The 18,018-nt window shown below is 42.7% G+C and overlaps 1 protein-coding gene across 2 annotated transcripts in view; it reads left to right on the forward strand.

Moving 5' to 3' along the window:
• CHCHD3 (coiled-coil-helix-coiled-coil-helix domain containing 3) overlaps positions 1-18,018 on the forward strand; it is a 176,865-nt gene that overhangs the window by 105,014 nt on the left and 53,833 nt on the right. For both annotated transcript variants that reach the window (XM_082486897.1, XM_082486898.1), the window contains exon 5: positions 3,690-3,773. In XM_082486897.1, coding sequence (XP_082343023.1) covers positions 3,690-3,773 — 84 coding nt within the window. The remainder of the gene's footprint in view (positions 1-3,689; positions 3,774-18,018) is intronic.

The following is an 18,018-nucleotide window of genomic DNA, read 5'->3' on the forward strand; positions in this document are numbered from 1 at the left end:
TATTGAGTTTCTCATCCACCGACAGCACCATGTCCTTCTCCTCAAGGCTGCTCTCCAGCCATTCCCCGCCGAACCTGGATTTGTGCTTGGGATTGCCCCAACCCATGTGCAGGACTTGCACTTGTCCATGTTGAACTTCACAAGGTTTGCACAGGCCCACCTTTCCAGCCTGTCCAGGTCCCTCTGGATGACATCCCTCCCCTCCAGCGTGTTGATCACTCCTCACAGCTTGGTGTCGTTGGCAAACTTGCTGAGGGTGCACAAACAGATATAGTTGCATAAACAAATACAGTTTGGCTGTAGTCTATAGTGCGAGAGCTGAAGCATACTTTACTACCAAGAGTATCTCATGGTAATTTAGTTGTCATTTTTTTATATTAATATTTTCTCTGTTATATTGCTCAGAGTATCGCTGTAGTGTGTGATCTGGAAGCTTTTAGTTAGTTCTTTTCGTTCAGCTTTTATGTCTTCCGCGCTCTATATTTCTCTTTTCTGAAAAATTGTGGGGAACTTGTGATGTCCTACTAAGGTTTGGGGGGGCGGAGGGCATTTTTCTTGGAATATTGTTATTTTCCTAGACATTGGTCACTGATTTTATCTTGATCGAGTTGAATATTTCTTGCAAGTTACCAAACGCTTTCAGAGCTCACATCTAAGCCAGCTCTAATTCACCTGTAAAGAGTTTTAATTAAGAAAAAAAAAAAAAAAAGCCAGATGTCCACATGTTATTTTTGTTTTAATTTTATTGTATATAGACTAGATGTAAATGTGTCCTGGTCAAGTTTTTGAAATTAAAAGTAATAGAAGCAACAACGGTATTTGACAGTATTTGAGCAGTAAAATGTGGTTAATGTGGATGGAGTCAGTGCGATGTAAGTTCTTGTGATGAACGGGTCTTAAATCCCTCGGCCCTGTAATACGCAGAGTATTGGAAATTGAGTTGAAAATAATAACACAGCTGTATATGTGGCCATAGCAATAGCCACATAACATGGATAGAACACAATTTTGTGTTTATATAAGATACAAAAAAGATGCAGAAGAGCAGCAAGTTTCTCTGTGCATGGGAAGAACCGCTCTAGTGTGGTGCAGTCCTCAGCTGTGCATCGTGTTAAACAAAACAGGTGTTTTTTAGCATTGTTGTATGAGAATTTTGGCAAGGGGTTTTTGGGTTGAACCCCAGAGGATCTGTCATCTTCCTAAAATGGTTTGTGGCCCTTGTGAGAATTGCCTCTCCTTCTTTTGGCCCTCATTTTTATCTAAGAGAGGAAGGATCGGCTAATCTGCTAATGTTTGTGAGATGGAGAGAACTGATGTGATGAGCTGGACCTGGAGGAGGGGCTGGGTTTCATCTCCTCCATCATCAGTGTGCCCTTGCCCAGTGGTTGTGTTTTTACAGCCTGAAAATTTCTGCCCGTGTCAATCGTCAGAAACGGGGCAGGAGAATTAAGTCCTGATGCTCTCACGTGGGTTTTATTGCATCTCACTGGCTTTCCAAAGTCAGATTCGCTGCTTGGTTTCAAGTCATCAACAGAACGGTGTGAAACACTGTTGAATTGTAAGAACTAAAACTTAACCGAGTTCTCATGAGCATTATGGAACATTAATTTGATGCTTTCTTTGTCACTGGCCGATTTAACTCCACTTGCATGAAAGGAGTGTTCTTGAGTTCGCAAATATTTCCGGGATCATGAGGTGGTTATACATAAAATATTCGTGTATGGGTAACTGTGACAATGCATTGAAGCTTTGTATTAGATATTTGGAAGAGGATGGTTTGGGGAGGCACAACCGGCAGTGAATTTTCAGTTGTTTCTATAACCCCGGCAAGAGGCAAGTTTGAGAGCTGATACAGGGATTATCTAGAAAAAGCAAACCCAGGATCAATACAAAGCATGGTAGTTAGGCTGTAGAATATTTAGCGTAATCAGCTTTGGAAAAACCTATAATTAGCTTTCTTTAGTGAATAAAGGGTGATTTAAATGGTGGTGGACAGGGCTGTAGAATGTGCTCCACAGCACTAAACTGGTTGGCAGAGAGCAAGGTTTGCTTCATCCAAGTAAACCGAAAATTTGGCTGTGTGCTTTTGGTACAGCAGGGATATTTTTGGTGAAGTTTCATTAAAAAAACCCACAACTTCGAAGTAGTTTTCTGCATTGTTCTAAATTACAAGGGTACCTGACATTCCTTCTTCCTATTCATCATTATATAATAAATTTAATTTGACTTTTTGATTTTTTTCCATGCTTCAGGATATAGAAAAAAAGGTAAGTAGTTAAGTAAGGAACAACCAAAAAGCCAAAATTATTATTTTATTCTTTGTCTGTCTGCATAAACAGTGCAAATCTCGACAAAGAGAATTAAGTCCTGTATCTATAGAACAAGTATGGCACGACGTATGGTGTAAGTTTTCTGACGTGCTTCTGTGAGCGTGACCTGGAGATATCATCTGAAGCAGTAAGAGTACAAGAGTTTATCATTTTACATGATGCTGCTAAAATAGGAACGTTTTGCAGTTGGCTTTGTAGTATCAGTTCCTGGGTGAAAATTACTTGTTAGAGGTAAATGACTAATGCTGAATAGGTGATTGTGGTAACGACCACTGATAGTTAATGGTGAGTCACTAAAGGTATTTTATTATTAAAACATTGTGAGCCTGGAATGAATCTGTGATGATAATTTAGGCATTAAATCCTCCGTATATTTTTAAAAATCGCGTGTCTAGTGCTTCTTCTGGAGGACTTGTAGCTTTGCATATATTCTGTGCGTTTGTGTGCTCTTTTAATATATTCTAAAATTCTTAATGAGTCCCCTTCATACTACATATTAGAACGTACTGCGGATGAAAAGCCAAAAAAATGTCAACTTGCTCAGTAGTGCTGGAAGCAGTGTCTCTTGAAGGACTACTCAAGTCGTATTGGTATTCGAAAGACAGATGTTCAAAATTCTTCTGTATTATTTTAAGTTAGTGGACATGGGAGTGATCCTATGGTGAAGGGTTTCAGCTTACTTCGTCGGACACTTCAACCGATCTAGGAGTTTCCAGAGAAATAATTACTAATTAAAGAGGACAGCGGAGTTTTAGATGTACTTTGTAGATCGGCTTTTGCAAATATGTAACCGTTTGGTTCTTTCCAAACATTCATGTGTTTAGAATTAAGCACACGCTAAATGCATTCCTGATCTGGGGTTTTAGGGGAAAAAAACAGCTACTTCAAAAGAATTTTTTTTGCCACTGCCCACAAATGTATGGATGCGAGTTCAGCTTTTCTCATGTCAAAACGTCCACTTAGTAAGAGTTAACAAATAAAGTTAAATAGTCAGGCTCTGCATATATTTTGTTCGGTGGCTTAACCACGTTTCCCTAAGTTCGGAAGTGATCTGCAAAGTTGATTTAAAAAAAAAAAAAAAAAATCATCTCAGCGGGATATGTGACATTTCCAAATACATTTGGACAAACTATGGCACAGCTGTTGAGGAGGGAAGGAAAAAACCCTGTACAATAGACAATCTCTTTACATTTTCAATGCAGCAATCATCATCTTATTAATGTACTGTTTGCCAAAAACTAATCGACTGCACTTCTCAATCGCTGTCTATTCCTTACTGGTACAATTTATAGTAGATGTTGTGCTTTGCAAGTAATGCTCTTTCTTGATCCAGTTTTATCTTTCTATTTCTTTTTTTAGGCCAAGCAGCTGGAGGAGAAAGACAGGGAGCTGAAGAAGCACGATGCCTACTACAAAGAGCAGCTGGCTCGACTGGAGGAAAGGGTAAGCCGCCTTTCCCTTTTAGCGAAGAGTTCTCGCTTCGTTTCTGCTGCTGACTTTCTGGTTATGTTTTACCGTTACACGAGATGACTTTTTTAAGGAGATAAAGATTAAAACTGTGGCCAGAGGGTTTTCTTTTTGATTTAACTGCTCCTGTGTCTGGCTTAATATTGACAAGATGGAGGCTTTAATGTTGAGAATATTGTTTTCTTTACTAAGTTCTCGCATTTGCAATGAGATTTCGTGTCACACTAATTACATACAGAGGAATAATCCTAACGAGGTTACTTTTATACCAGCACTGATAAAGAGCCAGGGTATGAGTATCACCAAGTAATCTTAAAATTGCATGTGAAATGTGAAGATATAAACTGAATTTCTGCTTTCATTGCAGTCCACAGTTGCTTTCGTTGGGCAGAGTTAGTGGTTCCTCTGAAAGCCACCAATATATAGTGAATTTAATGATAATTGCAAGTTGTTCATGCCATGTTTAAAAAGCACTCTGTGTCTTTTTTTTTTCACGGTAGACTTGAAACTAAACTGTACGGAACAGTTTGGTAAGCTGTTCGAAGTGCTTACAATGTTTTAACGTATTGCTGTTGACATTCCTGTTCTTTATAGGGTGTTTTTATAGGATGTTAATTTCAAATAATCACTGCTGTCATCGTTTTCTAGATCCCAGGTTGCTTGTAACCTTCAGCCTGAGTACATTTGCCTCCTCTCCCCCTCTGCCTTCTTCCTGAGCCTACTTATTGTTGATTAATTTGGATTTTTTTTAGTGAGTTTTGAAAACAATATTAACAAGATACATATTCATGTATGCAGCTTAGCAGGGTAGAAGAAAACCCCTTGTTTTTATGGATTAGGAAGACGAGCATGTTGCATGAATTATCCGTGTGTATAATTGGTCTTAATGAATATTTTAAACAGAGTGCATATCAGATTCTGCCTCAGCGTTTTGTCCTATGTTTTTGAAGATGACATTAATGAAGTCATGTTCGTGGCGATGAAAAATAGTTGGAAAGGATGAGGGCAAATTAGTTTAATGATTCTAAAACTGCATTATTTAAACAGTTAAAAATTAAGATCCTTCACAAAAGCAACCCCTTCAGAGTACCTTTCCTATTCTCAGACGACTGGCTGGTGTTAGAGGGAAAGGCGTCTGCAGTATCTCATCCAAGCTGCCTTCTCACGGGGTGGTTGTACCTCTGCTCCTAGTTATCAGCCTGTCGTTGTATCCTTACGGTGCCGGAGTAACTCATGGCAAAGGATGTGTGGTAAACGGTGATTCTTTGAAAGCTTTGGCTTTAGTGTTTTAAGGTGCCGTGCAGCAAATAAGACTTTATTCTTAGTTATTTTTACTGTTAAATTAGGTCACTGATACAGCGTCTTCTCTTGCTCCTGTTGAGTGAAGACCTCCCATGCGGAACCACGTGTTAACGTGCATGTGAATGTGTCGTTGTTGTGTGCAAGTGAGATAACGAACTTTAAATAACTGTATTTGAGTATTACTTAAGTGTCGTCCCCCAAGTGGCGTGAAATAGGTGAACTCTGCCATCTCTTGCTTTCTCTTCTTGGACTTGGAAGCCTCTAGGACTGGAGCAGGCGGTTCTGAATTGACTTGTTCTATGCCATGCATGATGTGTGCTCTGGCTTCAGAGTGGGATTCTCGGGATGTTAAGGCTTTTCTTTTCATTTTTTTATTTGTAAGCTAAGGAACCTTTGCTTTGCCAAGTTGTCATCCGGGTTTTTTTCAGAGTACACGTGCATATCTCTTCTGCGCAAAAAAAAAAAAAAAAAGAGTTGTTCGAGCTCTGAAAGGAGGTGAACTCTGCTCCAAATCTGGCTTTGAACTTTTTCAGAGATGTGGAGATTACAGAATGAAAACCTGCAAAAGCAGGGAGGTCATGTCTCCTGCAATCCTGGCTTCACCGAGGCTGGCGCCTGCAGCCGTTATTAAGGTCATTTGTGAGATTCTGTACTGGTGATTTTAGAGCACTGGGATGGAAGTAGAGCTTTAAGGAAAAAAAGGAAGGTCTGGAAAGGCCTAACGTTTTGGAAATTACAGAGCACAATAATAGGCTGCTTATTTGTTCCTAAACTTGTCCTGATTTCAGTGAAAGGTACACAGTGTCGGAGTATGGGCTGTTGAGCAAAGATCAGAACGGGAGGTAAGATGGGAGCGGAGCGAGTGGAGCTCGGCGAAGGAATGTCAGTATGAAGAAATGTGCAATGTGAGTCTGTCACCTGTGACAAAGAATGCTAATTACATTCTCAGATCATTCTTACATCAAATAAGCACACTTTAAAAATACTTCAGTTAAGCGTATGTGGTATTTCTGTCTGTTGCATCATGGAGTGTCAGAGCTCATCTGTATGATTAATTGCCTTTTTGATTACTTAGCTTTTTCAATTAGAAGCTTGGTATTTGTGTTCTTCAGTGCTGCTGAAAAAACAATGCAGACATTGATAATAAAGGGAGATGACAACAGAACAGATTAGTGTCAGCACAGTGTGCTCCTTATGGAGAAAATTACTATACATATTCAGTGCCAGATGAAGTCTGTCAATTATAAAATATTTCAGTGACTGAGTGAAGATGCTCAACCTTTTCAGAGGATTAATACAGGACAAAATAACTGTGCACCAGTGACAGCTGTGATGCTAAAACATAAACAATTCTATTCTCCAGGGCGATATCTGTTCATAAATTTGGTTTATGTGCTAAAAACCTTTTGATACTTTCCAAAAACCCAGCGATTCCCCTAACAGCTGCCAGTGTTTCTAGGTCAAAGATAGCACATAAGCTATGAGTTATTACATGCTCCACAGCAGCAAAGCAAAATGAGATAGCTTAACAAAGCAGTTAAAGAATAACCTTCTCATACTGTATATCTGACTAGGATGTAAAGCTGTTACTTAAGAGTTCGCATGTTAAGCTTTGAGAAAAATTTGTCGGTGTTTTTCATTGTCTGCTGACAGGCTGATTGTGCACCTTGACTACAGCAGCAGACCCCAGAGATAGCGGCGTCCAAATCATTGACATGTGTGTTACCCTACGTTGTCTTAATTATTTACTATAATAAGGTGGTATTAGTGGTATTTTCAACCGTTTGATTTTTCTTTTAAGATAGCAGAGCAAGAAAAAGGAAAAGTAACATCTCAGGCAGGTTGAGCAGCTTGCTACCTTGAAGAACAATCCCGTGGCCTCTTCCTCTAATGTAGTCTCACTTGTGTATCCACACACGCACTCACACTCTTCTATCCTGTTGTATTCCTGCACTGGCCCAGGTTGCCCAGAGAAGCTGTGGCTGCCCCATCCCTGGAGGTGTTCAAGGCCGGGTTGGACGGGGCTTGGAGCAACCTGGGCTGGGGGGAGGTGTCCCTGCCCAGGGCAGGGGGGTTGGAACTCGATGATCTTCAAGGTCCCTTCCAACCCAAACCATTCTATGATTCTATGATTCATCATTGTTCTGTTCAGCTCCTCCACGTCCATCATCCGTCCATCATGCCACTGGTTTCAATGTCAGTTCCAAGCCCTTAGTAACCACCTTTGCATCTCTGATGTCGCCGTGATACGTAGGTTCCAGTCAACATCAACAGTTGCGTTAATTCTGCCTACAGAGCAGCTGATGCCCTGTCGTTCCTTCACCAGTTGCTTTTGCCTTAGAATATTTTTGTTCCCTCTTACGCCTGTAGTTTTGGTGTCGTGCAGACATTCATGATGAGGTGCGTCTCTGCGTGCTTCCTTCTGTCGCTTCAAGAATGATGCAACTCTCCCTAGTTCAACTTTTCTTCGGCAAATCCAACTATTTTCATGTTACGCCGCTTCATAATACTATTATGCATCATTACGAGAATCATGCCCCTAGTCATAGGAGCAGAAGGAAATTAATTTTAATACGCTGCTGTATGACACAACTACTTAGTTTATCAGTGTCAATGAGCAAGATACATATCCCAATATTAATCAGGATATTTATTGCTTGAGCTAAGTTTTTATGCTTGTGAGTTTCCTAGAAATACTTTCAGTAAGTATTGAGTAGTATGTGTGTGAATATGCATATGCAGTAAGGTAATGTAATCATTCTGTTAGTAATTGGAGGTTTCAGCATTATGTTAGAGACACTACAGATGTAGCAGTCAACAAGTTACTGCCCCGGTAGTTCTTCCTTGCCGATTCTATAATTTCCTTGCTGACTTGGGTGGCCTTTGCATAGTGACGCTCCTGCGCCGTACAGGGCTTACTGCTAGATCAGAGCCTGAGAATATAGACGTAAGTTCTGGAAATGTGATCCTCTTATCTGCATTCAGTTTTTCATGGCTTAAATTTTGAGGAAGGATTTGCAAATCATAGGTTCGGCACTTAATTTGGGGATTCTACTTACCATGTAGGCTGTCAAGGAGCATTAACCTTAAGGTAAGACGAGCACACAGAGCACAAAGCTGTGAGCTGATGGCACATACTATACCAGGTGTTAAACAGTATTATCCATCCTGCTTGCTACAGTAAATAGGATTTCGCTATTATGATGTGTCAGGATTTTCAGAGAAATCAAATTTACTAGACACTAAACTGCCATCCTCGCTGCTGAGCAGCTTTATTCTGGGATCTTGCGTTCATACTAATCCTGTTGGTAGGAAATGCTTATACCGATTGTGTGGGGAAATTATAATTTAATGATCTCTTCCTTTTTTCTATTCAAGGCTTAGAATGGACCAACATGCTTTGCAGTGATAGCCCCAGTGCTCAGAAAAGGAGATGATATACGGTTCAGCTTCACAGCCAAGGATTGGCTTTTTGTAGGTGTTTATAACAAACATAAGTGCTAAGATGCAAACAATGCGAGTTCCACATTTGTTCAGATGCTTTAGAGGCTTGTTTACCTTCTCACATCTCGACGACTAAATAATCAGAATCTGTTTACTGTATTTTTCGTAAACTGTAGTTTGCAAGATGTAGATAACAGAGGGGGACTATTATAAAGCAGTATAATAGCGACAAACATTTTTATTCCCTACAATGTATTTTAGCAGTTCAAACATTTTTGTTTCTATTTGTTTTAAGTTATCAGTCTGTTTACTTTCTTCGATCTTGCATGACTATATCAGCAAGAATTTCATAACCAGAGGATGATTCTGCTCTCACCTCTTGTGTTTAGAAGTTTGTATTCGCTAGAGCAAACATGTTTACTCTCCACACATTTGTACTGCATTCTTTCATGTCTTTCAAAATCAAATAAGAGTGATGTAGGTACAGGGTTTTAAGACTTCAGGCTGGATCCAGCGAAGTAGGAGATGGTTTTGGCTGATGATACTACGTACGGTGCGCTTAGAGGAGACACGGGGAAAGCTCACCAACCCTTTGTCATTGTTCCGATGAAGAGATGGAATTACCTGTAGCAGAGAGCTGACAGACTTGGTTAGTGACACTTGTTGATGAAATGCAACGGGTGCTTCCCTTGTTGGACACATGTAACACTGGTAGGTTTTTCCATATTGTCCACCGCAGTACTAAATACCGCTCAAACAGATTACTGTTCTAAACACAACATATAGCAACAGGAATAATCACTGTGTTCTACGTTTGTTTTTTATTTTGCATCTTTCTCATCGTAGATGAGTAAAGCAACCTTTCGGTAGCAGCTTTAATGCGTACTGCCAACATCTTTTTTGAGAACATGTTCTGTAAAGGAATAGAATCATAGAATGGTTTGGGTTGGAAGGGGCCTTTGAAGATCCAACCCCCCTGCCGTGAGCAGGGACATCTTCATCGAGATCAGTTTGCTCAGAGCCCCGTCCAACCTGACCTGGATGGAATGTTTCCAGGGATGGGCCATCTGCCGCCTCTCTGGGCAACCTGGGCCAGTGTCTCACCACCCGCAGTGTCTTCCTTATATGTAGTCTGGATCTCCCCTCTTTTAGTTTAAAGCCATTACCCCTTATTCTGTCACAACAGGCCCTGCTAAAAAGTTTGTCCCCATCTTTCCTGTAGGCCCCCTTAGGCACTGGAAGGCCGCTATAAGGTCTCCCCGGAGCCTTCTCTTCTCCAGGCTGACCCCCCCACCTCTCCCAGCCTGTCCTCCCAGCAGAGGGGCTCCAGCCCTCCCAGCATCTCCAGGGCCTCCTCTGGCCCCGCTCCAGCAGGTCCATGTCTCTCCTGTGCTGAGGCCCCCGAGCTGGAGGCAGCACTGCGGGGGGGTCTCCCCAGAGCAGAGCGCAGCAGAGGGGCACAATCCCCCCCTCGCCCTGCTGGCCACGCTGCTGGCGATGCAGCCCGGGATGCCGGGGGCTTTCTGAGCTGCCGGCGCACATTGTGGGCTCATGTTGTGCTTTTCACCCCCCAGCACTGCCAAGTCCTTCTCGGCAGGGCTGCTCTCCATGCCTTCATCCCCCAGCTTATATTGATACTGGGGGTTGCCCTGACCCAGGTGCGGGAACCTGCACTTGGCCTTGTTGAACCTCATGAGGGTCACATGGGCCCACTACTTGATCCTGTCCAGGTCCCTCTGGACGGCATCCCATCCTTCAAGCGTTTCACTGCAGCACTCAGCTTGGTGTCATCTGCAAACGTGCTGAGGGTGCACTCAATCCCACTATGTCATTGATGAAGATACTGAACAGTACTGGTCCCAGTATGGATGCCTGAGGGACACCACTTGTCACTGATCTCCGTCTGGACATCGAGCTGTTGACCACTATGATCTCCATCTGGACACTGAAACTCTTATAACTTCCCCAGATTTCAGAGTGTCTCCAGTTTGCCTCCATGGAGATGCTTCATAGCCCTCTGTCCAGAGAGATGAATTTGGTAAATGTGCTATAGCTAAAAATGCTCCATCTTTTTCTTTCTTCTGCTATGATATTTAAACTGATGCTTCCAGCAATGCCCGTGTTTCCTTTGACCTAACCAAACTCCTGCATTTCAGAAAAGACTTGCTGAAAGGCAGTTTGTAGACCCTTCTTTCTCTTTAAATTCTAAATAGCTATGCCTGTGTTGTATTACTTAACAATAATTTTGAATTTTAACCGGTCGGTATAGCAGCAGGTTGTAGATATCCATGCTTTGAAAGTAAACAGTTCCGTTGTTCTTACCCCCCTTCCATTTTTATGAGATGTTCTCAGTGTTTTTTTTTTCTTTTTTCTGTCTGTTTGGATATCTATTTGACTCTCTCTCCCTCCCCATATCAAATATATATATATATATGTATCTAAAACCCTGTATATCAATACATAACCCTATTTCCAAACACTTTTCGGATAGAAGCAATATGTTATCGCCTCCATTTGAACAGTACTGCTGTATGTCTTATTATGTAATTATTAACGAAATGTGTTACGTCTGTGAAGTTATTGGTGTCTTCTTTTTTTCAATGGATGTTCAGCTGCAACAGCGGGTTCTTGCAGTTTTCCCCAAATCGATGCAGCAGGAGACCTGAGTATAAAATCAAGATATATTAATTTCTCATTTTGAATTTGGGCCGGGAGACTTGTCTGTGTCTGCGCTCATATGCTGAACCAATGAGATAAAAGTGGGAGTTCATCGGAGTTTCCCAGTGCTTTGTATTTCCATATTGCTCGTGAAAACCACCCTTTTTAGTACTGACCAGAGCGTAATGTTTTTGTCAGTTTAGCATAATAAAGCTGTCAACCCAACCTGTGATCTTGCTTCACGTTGCCAATATTAGAAAATTTCTCTCTTCAAATTTCATTATATTTTGGGGATAGAGCTTTTGTTGAACGCTTCTTGCCTGGCAGGTTGAGATTAGGAAACTTGCTACCAATTACAATATCTGAAACCTCAACCTGATTGACAAAGACAGACTGAGCTGTAGCCTTCTGACGGGAGCGCTGCATTAATGCGCTACCTCCATATCGTGCTGAGCCACAATGATTATCCCAAACAATTGTTTTTAAGCCTGGATTTTATATTTTTTCCTGTTCATTACCTTTTATTTACCATTTTCTGAACAAATATCTAATATGCTAGTTATTAAATACACACCGCAGCCATATTTTTTTTTTCCCCTAAGTCCACCAAAAATGCATGGCATTTTCTTCTGAGACGTTTTCCCATTAAAAAAATACCTGTTTCAGTCTCATCTTTCACTATCATGTATCCAATCAATAGCGATGCTGAAATGCTGCTTAATAACAAAATAAGGTGTTGTTCCACGCTGAATAGTAGGTATTGATGTTTCTCTGAACGTTTGTTTATAGATTATTTTTCCATTCTGTACGTGTGTCTGTATAGAAAAGGAGACAAAAAAAGAGTGCAATAACTAATATTCCAGGCTTTTTTTCCCTTTGCAGTAAGATGCTTGATAACTTTTAACGTGTAATCAGTAGTTTCACAGAGGTTGTTTGCAATCCTTTTTTTTTTTTTTTTTTTACTTAGCCAATATGTGCAAAGCCGTGGTTGGGGATGGTTTTTGATTTTTGGTAGTTTCACTTTTGGGGCAAAAGATGTATAATTCCATGTTTTCATCTTGTAAGAATTTGCAGAGCACCTAGGGATAATGGTATGCTGGATGCAAACTAATAACTTAGAGCAAGAGGGATGTACTTGTATGATCTCTCAAGGCTTTTCAAATACGCTGTGCTGTTTGTAACGCAGTTATGGGGTGGTTTTTTTTCCTTTATTTTATCTCCGTTAGTATATCTTTCTAACCCATCATCATTCTTACAACTTTGTTTTCCTGGGCAGCTTCTGGTTTACGACATTTTTCCTGCATCACTGGCCAGAACGGACTCTGATATTTGCCCTCCACTCTTCCCGCTATATTTTATTATGCTTTTTGGTCAAAAATGCTGTTTTAAACTCATCCTGCAATCTCTTTCTTAGCCTATAGGATGCCCCAGTGTCGTTACCTATAGGATTTCGGCACTGACATTACTTCAGGTACGGGGGAAGGTGATTTTTTGAGGTTGCGCTGTCTGCGTTACGCAGAGATACGCTCAGAGAGGTGGGATGGCCTTTGGTTGGAAGCGTGGATGCTCAAAACCTCCAAAACTTCACACTCTTAAGAGATTTTGGTAGTAAATAATGGATATAGTTACCCAAGAAACGGGGAAATAATATTTTTTCAGGAATCGGCTATTTATGTAGTGCTTTGTGTTTATCCAACTATCGTGTAGCTTTGTAAAGATGAGTTCCTTAATGAACCCATTTCTGTTCCTGCAGCTTTTAAGTCCTCACTGCTTGAATTGCAATTTTTTTTTCTCCTAACTTTACCTCAGTTATGCAATTATCTCTCCTCTGGATCTCGACACTTACTGACTTCCTACTGTACTTTAAGAATAGGAATTTATTTACGGTCTCATGGTAACTGGTCATCACTAATCATTGTTTTTGTCTAAGAGTGTTTCAGTTTGGCTTAAAATCACTGAAATCTTGCTGCTTGTGAAGTCTGAACACATGTATGTGCTCTTAAAAAATTCTGCGTCAGAAGAAGTGTGGCCAGCAGGTCCAGGGAGGTGATTCTGCTCCTCTCCTCTGCTCTGGTGAGACCCCACCTGGAGTAATGCCTCCAGCTCTGGAGCCCCCAATATAGGAGAGACACGGACCTGTTGGAGCAGGTCCAGAGAAGGCCACAAAGATGCTGGGAGGGCTGGAGCCCCTCTGCTGGGAGGAGAGGCTGAGAGAGTTGGGGGTGTTCAGCCTGGAGAAGAGAAGGCTCTGGGGAGACCTTATAGTGGCCTTCCAGTGCCTAAAGGGGCTCCAGGAGAGCTTGCGGGGGGGCTTTTTACAAGGCCATGTAGTGATAGGATGAGGGGGAATGGCTTCAAACTGGAAGAGGGGAGATTTAGATGAGATATTAAGAAGAAATTCTTGACTGTGAGGGTGGTGGACACTGTCCCAGGTTGCCCAGAGAAGCTGTGGCTGCCCCATCCCTGGAGGTGTTCAAGGCCAGGTTGGACGGGGCTTGGAGTAACCTGGGCTGGTGGGAGGTGTCCCTGCCCAGGGCAGGGGGTTGGAACTTGATGATCTTCAAGGTCCCTTCCAACCTAAACCATTCCACGATTCTATGAAAAATACAGATGAGGATAAACTGTAATGGGAGAGGGACCATATGGGGGAATACTGGAAACCAAGGCAGTCAAAAAGCAGCATGTTGGGCAGCTCCTTCGCTCTCCATCTTCTTTATTCCCTTGTCTGAAATCACCTTGCCTGGAGAGCTGCGTAACTCCTTTCCCCTGCCATTGCTGGCCGTGACTGGTGGAAGGACTGGAAATGACTGGAGGACCCGTCTGCCTGCGTGGTGTTGGGAATGAGCGCTTCTCTCCCGTGGGACCACTGTCCCGCAAAAGCACGTGCAGGATCCTAAGGAGGCTAAGCAGGTTGTTCATCCAGCACCGCTCGCTTTTATGCATACAAATTAGTGGGTGCATACAGATGTCAGCGTTGCCTAAGTCACCCTCAGCGATTGTGTCCGCATCTGTTTTCGTTTATAGTTTCAGCTGCGCTTTTCCCCTTCCCCTTCTCGAGGAGCGAAGAAAAGCATCAGGAGAGAAAATGTATTTTTTTTTTAATAGGCAAAATGGAACAAACTGAGGAAATTTGTCATTTGAATGTTAAAAGGCAGTGTTTATCGCATTGCATAGGATATGGCAAAATGTTTTTAACATATGGGTAGTTAATGAATAAGCAGCTTTCATTTCACCCAGGTCTGTTCCCTCCTCCCACCCTCTTTCCTTTACAGAAGTTGAAGTTTGGGAACAAATGCTGTACTTAGTTAACGCTATATTGAAACAGCACTCAGTGAGATGGTTTGCTTGGATTTCTTTGTCGAGGTAACATTCAGAAAATACTGCAACTCTAGATTGATCGACCTGACAAGTAAAATACTGAATTTTTTGGGTACTTTCTAGATATTTTACTGGTACACATGGTATTTGGAATAATTCCACAGGAATAATCTTTGAGTCTCTTTTGGTTTCCTGGGAATCTGATAGAAATATTTTCCCTTAAACATATTCATCTTTTTAATACATTCATACTTTTTTTTTGGATTGCTCAGTAATTTTACTTTGGGGCAAGTTGAGCATTGGATGTAAAAAAGTGAACTACAGACCAGTCCCTGTTTTGCCTTGTTTTCTCTTCTCTGTCCTTTGCGCAATTGCATTAAAAAACAAGAAGTACCTAATTTAAGTATACTTTCCATTTAAACAAGTATCAATGACATTATGTGCATTAAACCATTCTCTGAGCGCCCCTTCTCTTTAAAACAGTCCCTTTTCTGCCTAAGCAGTAGTCAGTAATTTTTCCCATTATAAAGCAATAATGTTTATGTGAAATGTTACCAGGCTTTTTTTTTTTTTTTTTTTTTTTTGGAAATAGTCATGTAAACCTAAAGGCTGAAATAGCCATCCCGAGCCCGTACCGGCTTCATTTTCACTGCTGTCACTCTGAGTGATATTTTAATTTTTTCTGCCCCTAAAAATACTTCAGTCTCATAACCGATAGATAAATGAGAGAATCCCCAGGAAATGCTGCAGAATGTTTCTATTTGCCAGCACAATAAATGCAGAAGCTAATAAATGTCCTCTTACATCAGGAGGAGGCGTATAATGAGTAAATGATGGGAAAAGGAATTTGGGAAATAAATGATCAATCCAATCTAAGTCGACAAACAATTTCTTAATAACTTGGCCTTCGGCGGAGAGAGGGCTCCGCTCAGCCCGGAGGAGCTCAGCGCCAGGAATGGGCCGTTTCCGTCTGGCAGCTGATGGATTTTGTGAGGCTCTTTTAGGTCTGGTGAACAATAAACTGCCATTCAGAGACAGTCTGTTTCACGTGAGGTTTTGGTGGTTCACCATTTGTGCACAGGGGGAAAAGGGAGAGCGGATTTAATCCTCGTCAGCCTCAACAGGCTGGAGAGATGGGCGGAGAGGAACCTAATGAAGTTCAACAAGGGCAAGTGTAGGGTCCTGCACCTTGGGAGGAATAATCCCCTGCACCAGTACAAGTTGGGGGCTGACATCCTGGAGAACAGCTCTGTGGAAAGGGACCTGGGAGTCCTGGTGGACAACAGGATGCCCCTGAGCCAGCAATGGGCCCTGGTGGCCAAGAAGGCCAATGGCATCCTGGGGGGCATCAAGAAGAGTGTGGCCAGCAGGTTGAGGGAGGTCATCCTCCGTCTCAACTCTGCCCTGGTGAGGCCACATCTGGAGTACTGTGTCCAGTTCTGGGCTCCCCAGTTCAAGAAGGACAGGGAACTACTGGAGAAAGTCCAGTGGAGGGCTATGAAGACGCTCAGGGGACTGGAGCATCTCTCTGCTGAGGAAAGGCTGAGCGCCCTGGGGCTGTTCAGTCTGGAGAAGAGAAGACTGAGAGGGGATCTCATCAATGCTTACCGATATCTAAAGGGAGGGTGTCAAGAGGATGGGGCCAGACTCATTTCAGTGGTGCCCAGTGACAGGACAAGGGGCAACGGGCACAAACTGGAACATAGGAAATTCCATCTGAACATGAGGAGAAACTTCTCTCCTGTGCGGGCGGCAGAGCACTGGCACAGCTGCCCAGAGAGGGGGGGGAGTCTCCCCCTCTGGAGCCATTCCAAACCCGCCTGGAGGTGTCCTGTGCCACTGCTGGAGGTGCCCCTGCTCTGGCAGGGGGTGGGACTGGGGGAGCTCCAGAGGGCCCTTCCAACCCTGACCATTCCATGGTTCTGTGATTCTGTTTGTGTAGGGTAAGCCCAGAGAAAGCTGTTTTTTGGGAAGGCTTTGTGTGAAGGACACGGTTTATACCATGCTTGAGGAAATCAGTGTTCTGCATTGTGTCCTGCTCCCGGTATAGGCATATTGTCTTCCTCATCTCATTTTATAGTGCAAGATACCAAGTCCCCTGCTCTATTGTCTCTAGAGAAGATATTCTTAACATCAGGGAGATCCAGCCACCGTAAGAGCTGAACCAACGTCTTAGGATGCAGCCACGTAGTAAGCCCACTGCAAATAGATGTACTGGTTTTTGTATAAGATTAATTGTGGCCCAGACCTCAGCTTTGGCCAGGCTTTGCCACAGAAGGAGTGAAAGGTTAAGTAATGCTTTTTCTGTGTTGAGAATTGAATACAGAAATTCAAAATTCTATATTTTTCTATCATCACAGTATCACACAGTATCACAGTATGCTAGGGATTGGAAGGGACCTCAAAAGATCATCTAGTCCAATCCCCCTGTCGGAGCAGGAACACCTAGATGAGGTTGCACAGGAAGGCGTCCAGGCGAGTTTTGAATGTCTCCAGAGAAGGAGACTCCACAACCTCCCTGGGCAGCCTGTTCCAGTGCTCTGTCACCCTCACTGAGAAGTTTCTTCTCAAATTTAAGTGGAACCTCTTGTGTTCCAGCTTGAATCCATTACCCCTTGTCCTATCATTGGTTGCTACTGAGAAGAGCCTGGCTCCATCCTCATGACATTCCCCCTTTATATATTTATAAACGCTAATAAGATCACCCCTCAGTCTCCTCTTCTCCAAACTAAAGAGACCCAGCTCCCTCAGTCTTTCCTCATAAGGGAGATGCTCCACTCCCTTAATCATCTTAGTTGCCCTACGCTGGACTCTCTCCAGCAGCTCTCTGTCCTTCTTGAACTGAGGGGCCCAGAACTGGACGCAATATTCCAGATGCGGTCTCACCAGGGCAGAGTAGAGGGGAAGGAGGACCTCTCTCGATCTACTAACCACCCCCCTTCTAATACAGCCCAGGATGCCATTGGCCTTCTTGGCCACAAGGGCACAGTGCTGGCTCATGGTCATCCTGCTGTCCTATCCTATCCTATCATCTGGGAAACTCCCTGGACACTAAAACACTAGCTTTAAAGGTGGCAGAAGGAACTCAAATTCAAGATGACCAGGAGGGTTGAAGGAAGAAAACTTGGGAAAACAGGAGGGGAGAAAATCAGAAGAGTGGACTTGGTGCCAAGCCTAGTGACAGCTTCTTTTCAGCCAGGTTTTTGCTTTGAAGAGAGCAAAGCCAATTTGTCTTGGGCATTACTCAGCTGCCTTTAAAATCCCTGACTCGGCATTCCTTCAAATGGGATGAAATAGATGGCTCTGAGGTTCTGTACTTGTGAGATCCTTCCTGGAGAAAGGATGTGTCATTTTACACTAATATTTCCAAGTTGAGGGTTTCTTTTGTCTTGTATTGTGTTCAGACTGTTTTTCGGGCTGTTTATGGATTCTGTGTCTGTTGACCCGCTGGGTATGGGATGGGTCCGGTTCAGCTGCGGAGGGGTCGTTGTTGCTCTTG

This window comes from Vanellus vanellus (genome assembly GCF_965231255.1).
Source record: "Vanellus vanellus genome assembly, chromosome: 1".
Classification (NCBI taxonomy): Eukaryota; Metazoa; Chordata; class Aves; order Charadriiformes; family Charadriidae; genus Vanellus; species Vanellus vanellus.